A 10443-nucleotide genomic window follows, 5' to 3' on the forward strand; every position below is an offset into this window, starting at 1 on the left:
GTCCCTCAGCACTCACACATAGACTTTGCTTGCAATTCACTCGCACCAGTACTTACTACACACACACACACACACATCAAGTATCTGAACAAAAAAAGAAAAGAAAAAAACGAACAAACTGCTGGATCCTAGTCGATGGAAGAAAAGTTGAGAATTCTTTTCTATCCGCTCTTGGAAAGTGAAATGCAGGCATCAGTTTCAGTCTCACAGAGAGAAAGAGAGAGAGAGAGAGAGAGAGAGAGAGAGAGAGAGAGAGTGTGTGTGTTTAAGGCTTGTCGGTACACTGTTTACACAGGCTGGAGGTGACGCTGTTGAAAAGGGCACATTTGTCGGGGCACGAGGAGGCCGCGGCGGCTCCGGTGGGGAAGGCGGGGTACGCGGGCGGCTGCTCGTACGCGCTCAGGCTCGGTGCAAGCGACACGGCCTGGCCCTGGTTGAGGTACGCCACGAGCCGTCTCATCTCCTCGAGCGCCTGCGCCTGCATGAGGATGTAGTTCTTGGCGAGCAGCAGCGTGGCGATCTTGGAGAGCTTGCGCACGGACGGGCTGTGCGCGTAAGGGATGACCGCCCGCAACTCATCCAGTGCGTCGTTCAGGTCGTGCATCCGTCTCCGCTCGCGCGCGTTGATGTTGAGCCGCAGCATCTTCTGCTCCCGGTTCTTCTTCCCGGTTTCGCACTTTGCGCTCGACCCACCCGCCGCTGCAGAAGTCGTCCTCGCGTCTCGAGCCGTCGCCAGGAGCATCATCTCGCACCGGCCGTCGCTGTCGTCATCCGGGCTCTGCTCTCCTCCGCTGCTCTGTCCGCTCGCACCTTCACCTCCAACGCCATACGGCGCCCGCATGGATCCACCAGGCAGGCCGAGGGACCCCACTACTCCTCCTCCTCCTGCTCCTCCTCCGACAGCCTGAAGCGGGTCCGAATCGGGCGGATCGAAAGCACCGAGCGGCGACTGTCGCTCTCTGCACGGCGGCTCGGACCCCGGAGCGCGCAACGAGTCCATCTTTTTAGCCGAGACGCTCAGAGTTTTATGAAAAACGTCCCCAAAGTTTGTCCTCCTGTCCATAGTTTATTTATTTATTTATTTATTTATTTATTGTCTTGTCCCTGCAGACTGGACTCACGCACGCGGTCTCGTCCTCTTACACGTGTGTCATGCGCGTGCAGCCCGAATGTTCACTTATCAAATCAAAAGTGAGACGCGAGGAAGCGGAGACTCCTCCTAAATGCGCTCCTGCGCGTCCGCATCCACCTTAACAACCCCCCTCCCCCCCACCCATCTCTACTGATGATCATCAGCATCATCAGCATCACGAGGAGGGGGTGAGTCTTTACATCATTAGCTCCTGGTTCCGGGTTGCCAGATTTGATCAGAGTTTTCCAGGATTTTTTTTTAAATCCTCCTTTTAACCAGTAAAAGTAAAAAAAAAAAAAAAAAAAATGACGCGTAGGATGTTAAATCCCAAAATGAGAAACACAAACCCGATCCCATTCTAGTATTCATGTCAAAAATAAAACATGAACGTGCCATGGGGCAGTCTGTATCTGGCAACACGTGGCTGCTTATTAATGTGAAGATGACTGGCCTGGAGAACATGACCCCAGCAGGTTCCTGTTTAAAGTAACGTGAACAGGAGCTGTGCTCTCTGTCTCTGATTACACAAGTTTATGACAGATTTTAAAAGCTCTGTCGCCTTTAGATGCCTGTTTTTGTCACATTACATTACATTATCTCTAGCCGCTTTATCCTTCTACAGGGTCGCAGGCAAGCTGGAGCCTATCCCAGCTGACTACGGGCGAAAGGCGGGGTACACCCTGGACAAGTCGCCAGGTCATCACAGGGCTGACACATAGACACAGACAACCATTCACACTCACACCTACGGTCAATTTAGAGTCACCAGTTAACCTAACCTGCATGTCTTTGGACTGTGGGGGAAACCGGAGCACCCGGAGGAAACCCACGCGGACACGGGGAGAACATGCAAACGCCACACAGAAAGGCCCTCGCCGGCCCCGGGGCTCGAACCCAGGACCTTCTTGCTGTGAGGCGACAGCGCTAACCACTACACCACCGTGCCACCCCTGTTTTTGTCTTCAATCGCAAATTTATTTGACTACAACTATTTATTGTGTTGTTTACCGAGGTGGACAGTAACGAAGTACATTTACTTGAGTGTACTTAAGTACTTAAGTACACTTTTTGAGTATCTGTACTTTACTTGAGTATTTTTTTTTGGGAAACTTATGACTTTAACTTCACTACATTTGAAAGACAAATATCGTACTTTTCACTCCACTACATTTCTATCAAGGTCCTCGTTACTATGAAGCAGCTTTGAAAGTGGATGTTTTTTCTTATTTTTTCTAAAATGTGATTGTTTTTTTCGCAGGTGACACTGAGATAGCCGATCAGTCATCACTAGGGTCACGCCACGTCCATAGACTGGATAAAATCAAGATCAATGATTTCTCAGCAGTATTATTGAACACGATCAGTTGATGGCAGAATGGAAGGAGGCGGTTCTTCTGGGGAACGCACACGCACCCATGGCCCATGAACCCATGTTTCAGTTTTCTGAAAGGATTAAAGATTCGTTTCGTTTTAAACGTTTGCTTTGTTTGCCGAAAATGAACCACATCACGGCCTACAAAAACTCGACATCCGACCCACGGAAGCATCTTGAGGTACTGTATATAAACATTTTATTCCAAGAGAAAGCTTGTAATGAAGTTGTCTGTGCTTTTAGAGCTAGTGATAATGTTGCAAATGTAGCTATGCGGTCTGGTTAGTCAAATGACTTTCTATGGATTTGCCCACCAAGTTGCCGTAGCCTTGTCCATGGCTAACGTTAACACATAGCTAGTTAACTTGGACACTGTTAGTTAGCATGTAAAAACGGAGTTACGCTAACATGAATAACGTTAACTTATCTGAAGTCCTTTCAGAAATATGTTTTAGCATAATCTTGCCATGACCAGAATGTTTATTAGAAATGTTTCTTTTCTAGTAGCGTTAGCTACCCAGTATGATTTCGAGTTTGAAGAGAGTTTGCTAGCATGTCAGGTGGAGTGTCACTGACTAGCTAGCTTAATGTTAAACCACCATGATGCACAGCATGTGTTCATTTTGCGAATTCACATTTCTGCCTTTGGTAACGGCGTTAGATTTTGTAAGCATTGTGACAATAATACAACGATGCATTGACAGAAAATTTACTTTTAATACTTAAGTATTTTTAAAAGCAAGTACTTCAGTACTTTAACTTAAGTAAAAATTTGACTGGACAACTTTCACTGGTATCGGAGTAACATTTGACCAGTAGGATCTGGACTTTGACTTAAGCAATGAAGTTGGTACTTTGTCCACCTCTGGTTGTTTATGATAAGCTACTTTCTGGACGTCCATTAAATGTTCCTTCAAATATCCGAGCAGTTAAGCTCTTTAAAAACTCAGGTCAGCATAAAGGAATAAATTAACCTTACCTCATATTCAGACAGACATTTCAGCTCTGGTGTTTCGTCTCTGTCAAGGAAATATTCAACATATGTTCATAACTTCATAAACAGTACATGCTTCAGATATTTTACTCTGCTGTTAATCTGTTCAAGGGTGTGAAATGATTTAAAAATAATGTATAACATTCATGTGCTGCTGTGTTTATTTAACATTTTCATGTCAGCTAACAGGCGGGACATTTTCCTCTGCTGGAAAGTCTTCCAGATGGAGGAGTTTATGCACTGAAGATTCTCGGTATCATTACAAGCTGATGTTTGTCTTAACTTCTACAGAGGAAAAAAACCAAAAACTGATGATGGAAGGGCTGTTTATCGCTGCTATAACATACATGAGAACAAGAACTGACTTGTTTTCCAAACTTTCCACATGATTAAAGGGATCCTCCACAAAGGGATTTACTCTTAAACTTATGTTAAGTAAAAATATTTGTAGATTTCAACAGTCAAACGTTCATTTTTGGAGTCCAAATATTCTTCTAGAAAAATTCATTTTTATTAAAATGCCAGATAGGCCTCCCGCCGAAGTGACGTACATGATGACGTGGCTTAGTGGAAGCTTGGAGCAACTTGGCTCTTTATATCCTCTGCTTACATCATGGTTTTGTTAGTTTTGCAAGTATTTTTACTGAATTTATAGTTTTTTAATAAGTAAAGTACACCTCATTGCCCAAAATGATGCAAAAAGGACGAGAAGATATCTTCAACGTTTACCTGGCCAGAATCATTCAACTATTCATAAGAAATGGATTCATGCCATCAGAAGACCTCAAAACAATCTGCCTGCGGTGCCCTACTTACGCTCCAAACATTTTGAAACATCCTGTTTCGATAAATCGATGGAATTAAAAGCAAGATTAATGGGGCTTCTAGAATAAAAAGAAAGATGAAAGATGATGTCGTGCCAACAATATTTGTCCATTGTTCAGCTCCAAAAGTGTTGAGCAGCAACAGAGAGAACACCAACAACACCGAGAGGTTAGTTTCGACTTTGATTCTTTGTAGTATGTTATCGGTGTCTTACCTGGTGAATTGTAATTGGTGTTCTGATGCGTTGTAGGTTCTTCAGTGTAAACTAGAAGAATGTACAGGCAACAAAGAAAACACTGACGTTAAAAGAACAATCACCAATGGATCAAGAGACGAAGCATTCGATTGAGCTTCAGGTATGGTCTACTACACTTTAGATAAGAGAATTACTCAGAGCATTTTGCATGAAACTTGAAATTTCTGAAGTTCTATTTCATTGTAGTTTCAGTTTCAGTTTCGTGTATGTGCTCGGAACGTGAATTGACCAGAAAGAGGGATATGAACCAGTTGGTGTTGAAATCCAGACAGAGACAAGATGATCCAGTGTTCTTTGTTGGGAAACGAAAGCGTCTCATTAAGCCCGGCGCACACGGACGACTTCTTGTCGCAAGCGTATTGCAATTTTTGGACCAAGTTTCCCCTCTTGGATAGTTGCGTGTGCATGTTATCTGCGACCAGTGGGTGATTTGGGGAGGGGGATGCAAGTCATGTGGAAATCACGTGACTACTTCGTGGGCGGGGATTGACTTAGCCTTTGTAGGTGATTGCTTCGTTATCACAAAGACACGCACATGCAGCGATATCTCTGCAACAAGTCAGCCTCTGGCGATTTTTTGTCACAGAATATCAAGCATGTTTGACACCTGCGATCTGTCGCAAGCAACAAAAAATTGCCGTCGCAAATATCCGCACACGAAACAATTTTTCGCTTGCATCAAAAAGTTGCACGACCAAGCGACGGAAAATCACCCATGTGCGCCGGGCTTTAGATGATTCATTCGAACTCTACTTGCAAAACCACGATGTAAGCGAAGGATATAAAGAGCTGAGTTGCTCCAAGCTTCCACCACCCCACGTCATCGCATACGTCACTTCCGCAGGAGGCCCGTCTGGTATTTTAATAAAAATGAATTTTTTTAGAACAGTATTTGGTCTCCGAAAATGAACATTTGACTGTTGAAATCTCCGAATACTTTTACTTCACATAAGTTTCAGAGTAAATCCCTTTGTGGAGGAGCCCTTTAACTGTATGTGAGTTTCTGTGTGAGTTTGAGTGCATGAATCCACTTTACAACCCTGATTCCAAAAAAGTTGGGACAAAGTACAAATTGTAAATAAAAATGGAATGCAATAATTTACAAATCTCAAAAACTGATATTGTATTCACAATAGAACATAGACAACATATCAAATGTCGAAAGTGAGACATTTTGAAATTTCATGCCAAATATTGGCTCATTTGAAATTTCATGCCAGCAACACATCTCAAAAAAGTTGGGACGGGACAATAAGAGGCTGGAAAAGATGAAGGTCCAAAAAAGGAACAGCTGGAGGACCAAATTGCAACTCATTAGGTCAGTTGGCAATAGGTCATTAACATGACTGGGTATAAAAAGAGCATCTTGGAGTGACAGCGGCTCTCAGAAGTAAAGATGGGAAGAGGATCACCAATCCCCCTAATTCTGCGCCGACAAATAGTGGAGCAATATCAGAAAGGAGTTCGACAGTGTAAAATTGCAAAGAGTTTGAACATATCATCATCTACAGTGCATAATATCATCAAAAGATTCAGAGAATCTGGAAGAATCTCTGTGCGTAAGGGTCAAGGCCGGAAAACCATACTGGGCGCCCGTGATCTTCGGGCCCTTAGATGGCACTGCATTACATACAGGCATGCTTCTGTATTGGAAATCACAAAATGGGCTCAGGAATATTTCCAGAGAACATTATCTGTAAACACAATTCACCGTGCCATCCACCGCTGCCAGCTAAAACTCTATAGTTCAAAGAAGAAGCCGTATCTAAACATGATCCAGAAGCGCAGACGTCTTCTCTAGGCCAAGGCTCATTTAAAATGGACTGTGGCAAAGTGGAAAACTGTTCTGTGGTCAGACGAATCAAAATTTGAAGTTCTTTATGGAAATCAGGGACGCCGTGTCATTCGGACTAAAGAGGAGAAGGACGACCCAAGTTGTTATCAGCGCTCAGTTCAGAAGCCTGCATCTCTGATGGTATGGGGTTGCATTAGTGTGTGTGGCATGGGCAGCTTACACATCTGGAAAGACACAATCAATGCTGAAAGGTATATCCAGGTTCTAGAGCAACATATGCTCCCATCCAGACGACGTCTCTTTCAGGGAAGACCTTGCATTTTCCAACATGACAATGCCAAACCACATACTGCATCAATTACAGCATCATGGCTGCGTAGAAGAAGGGTCCGGGTACTGAACTGGCCAGCCTGCAGTCCAGATCTTTCACCCATAGAAAACATTTGGCGCATCATAAAATGGAAGATACGACAAAAAAGACCTAAGACAGTTGAGCAACTAGAATCCTACATTAGATGAGAATGGGTTAACATTCCTATCCCTAAACTTGAGCAACTTGTCTCCTCAGTCCCCAGATGTTTACAGACTGTTGTAAAGAGAAAAGGGGATGTCTCACAGTGGTAAACATGGCCTTGTCCCAACTTTTTTGAGATGTGTTGTTGTCATGAAATTTAAAACCCTTTGGTGACTGACCCCTTGAACATGGTTCCTCCAGGAACGATGACGTTTCAGTCGTCAAGACAACGGAAAAACTAAAATACAAGAGCATTTTGTTTTGTGCACAAGAGCATTGTGACGTATCTTTCTGTTTTTGTATTTTAGTTCTTCTGTTGTCTTGACAACTGAAAAGTCATAGTTCCTGGAGGAACCATTTTCAAGGGGTCAGTCACCAAAGGGTTAAAATCACCTAATTTTTCTCTTTAAATGATACATTTTCTCAGTTTAAACATTTGATATGTCATCTATGTTCTATTCTGAATAAAATATGGAATTTTGAAACTTCCACATCATTGCATTCCGTTTTTATTTACAATTTGTACTTTGTCCCAACTTTTTTGGAATCGGGGTTGTACATCTAGGGTTCACTATTTCCAACAATGGCTGCATTGATAAAGAACTTAATGTCCAGATCGGTCTCACATTGAGTGCTTTCACAACACAATAACATTTGGAAGAACAGAGGGATATCGCTTGATACCAAGATCAAAATATATGAGTGTGGCATTATTAAAGCACTGTTGCATCACCAGAGTTACATAGACTGGACGTCTTCCATCATAATTGTTTGTGCAGTATCCTAAAGGATTCACGATCACATTTCAAACTGTGAGATAAGAAGGAGAACTGGCTGCTGTAGCCTGGGAATATGCTAGCACAACCTACTGTTGTCTCCTTTACTTTGGACATGTGGCATGAATATCAGATCATAGGCTTCCTAGATTGGGTTCCCATCTAGCCCGTGGCTCTCGAGGTGTTGGACGCCCAAGGCTAAACATCCTAAAGATGCTCACTGGGTAACAATTTTGAGCTGTATCTAGGAGAGGATCACGATACTGCGATGAGGAAGCTTTGTGCACTGGATTGAGCTAAATGGCACCGAATCTTATGTTCCGCCAAACAGTGATGAAGAGATTGTGAGCAGGCAGACCTGTCGCAAGACAAAGACCTGATCAAGGTAAGGTATTAAATGTAACTATAAATCGATAAAAGTATATAAAAGCCTTGTTCATTAATAAATAAGAAACCGTAATAGACAGAAGAGGAAAAAAAACACGTCAAGTCAAGTTTATTTGTATAGCGCTTTTAACAATAAACATTGTCGCAAAGCAGCTTTACAGAATTTGAATGACTTAAAACATGAGCTAATTTTATCCCTAATCTATCCCCAATGAGCACGCCTGTGGCGACGGTGGCAAGGAAAAACTCCCTCAGACGACATGAGGAAGAAATCTCGAGAGGAACCAGACTCAAAAGGGAACCCATCCTCATTTGGGCAATAACAGATAACATGACTATAACATTAACAGTCCGAACATAAAGTCAGCTTCATTGATGCTATAAACCCCCCACCAACGGAAACCCGAGCGCAAAACCGTTCACGACAACCACAGTCCCAAAGTCAGCAAGTCAACTGCAGTCCTAAAGTCAGCAAGTCAACTGCAGTCCCCAGCCACAAAAGCACCACTGCAAGAGTCCAGAGCGTCCTCCAGGCACGACCCCCAACTGTCCACATGGGGCCGCCCTCCAAAGAAGCGATGCGATGAGACTCCAACCAGACACAGGGCACCAGGATGGATCAGGCAGGTCCGAGGAGCAGAAGAGGTCAGCATCTCAATCCCAGGACCGACATGTAACTCAGAGGGACAGATTTGGGGAGGGGGGGGAGAGAAAACACAGGTTGTTAGGTATGCCCAATGTCACCTGAATAAGTAGGAACAGTATACATATTGCACTGAGTACAAGCAGGGACTCCGGCAACTAACTCTGACAACACAACTAAAAGGGGAGAGCCAGAAGGTAACACCGGCATGAGGGAGCCCCGGGACATAAAGCAGCCAGCCATTACACCGTCAACAAACTCAAGTGAGCAAGTGAGTGGGGGACTAACAGCATCCATACATCCCAGTTTACCAAAACACTCTATGTCTGAGAACCCTCCAGATCTACTCCTTTACCTCATAAACACCATTAACAAAAGGCTTGACTAAACAGATATGTTTTCAGCCGAGACTTAAACGCTGAGACTGTGTCTGATTCCCGAACATTACTTGGAAGGCTGCTCCATAACTGTGGGGCTTTGTAAGAAAAGGCTCCGCCCCCTGATGTAGCCTTCACTATACGAGGTACCAGCAGATAGCCTGCACCTTTTGATCTAAGTAGGTGTGGCAGGTCACAGAGGACCAGAAGTTCACTCAGGTACTGTGGTGCGAGACCATTCAGTGCTTTAAAGGTCAATTGTAGTATTTTATAATCAATACGAAATTTAATTGGGAGCTAATGCAGTGTGGATAAGACAGGGTGGTCATATTTTCTAGTTCAAGTAAGGACTCTTGCTGCTGCATTTTGAACTAACTGGAGCTTGTTTATGCACTTATTGGAACATCCAGACAGTAAGGCATTACAATAATCCAACCTGGAGGTAACAAAAGCATGAACTAGTTTTTCCATGTCATGTAGTGACATTAAATTTTGTATCTTAGCAATATTTCTGAGATGAAAGAAAGTTATCCGGGTAATGTTATCAATGTGAGTTTCGAATGAAAGGCTGGGGTCAATAATCACTCCGAGGTCTTTTACTGCTGCACGTGAAGAAACAGAAAGGCCATCCAGAGTCACTGTGTAATCAGAAAACTTACTTCTAGCTGCATGTGGTCCGAGTACAAGTACTTCAGTCTTGTCAGAGTTAAGCAGAAGGAAGTTAATAAGCATCCAGTGTCTCATGTCCTTTACACATTCCTCAATTCTATTAAGCTGGTGTTAGGGTTTTGCTGGGATTCGAACCTGGTTCGTTGGTGTGATAATCCAGCAAACCCCCACTAGGCCACCAGGGGGATGACTCAAATGCAGAGGCGTGAGGCGGAAGTAGAAAAAGAATCAAAAGGTTTATTTAAACTATATACACTATATACAGGGCAAAACAAAAGACAAAAAAAAAAACCAAAGAGTATAATCCAAAAGAAAAGCAAAGTGCAAAAATTCAAAAGCTAAGAAGATCAAAAAACACAGTACAAAGGAAACTGGAGATAAACATAACAGCACAAAGACTCCGTGACAAGAGGACTGAACTCAGGGGTATAAATAGACAAACTAATTAAGGACACAGGTGAAGATAATTAGGCAATTAACACAAACACAAAACACAGGAACAGTGGCGGCCTCTAGAGGCCAAAATAAACACGACATGAAAAGGAAATAACAGCGGCCTCTAGAGGCCAAAACAGTCCTAGTCCTGACAGGACCCCCCCCTCTAGGAGCGTCTCCTGACGTTCCCAGGGCGATCCGGATGGGCCGAATGGAAGTCCCGACATAGTTCTTTATCAAGGACATCCCGAGCAGGAACCCAGCAGCG

The 10443-nt window shown here is 43.6% G+C and overlaps 1 protein-coding gene across 1 annotated transcript; it reads right to left on the reverse strand.

Annotated features, from left to right (window-relative positions):
- Nucleotides 1-265: 265 nt before the first annotated feature.
- Nucleotides 266-1063, reverse strand: bhlhe22 (basic helix-loop-helix family, member e22). The gene has a single exon (XM_060900833.1). It carries the CDS (start codon nt 1061-1063, stop codon nt 266-268), a length of 798 nt encoding a protein of 265 aa, XP_060756816.1.
- Between the last annotated feature and the right edge of the window lie 9380 nt (nt 1064-10443).

Source organism: Neoarius graeffei, chromosome 19, assembly GCF_027579695.1.
Source record: "Neoarius graeffei isolate fNeoGra1 chromosome 19, fNeoGra1.pri, whole genome shotgun sequence".
In the NCBI taxonomy this organism is placed as follows: domain Eukaryota; kingdom Metazoa; phylum Chordata; class Actinopteri; order Siluriformes; family Ariidae; genus Neoarius; species Neoarius graeffei.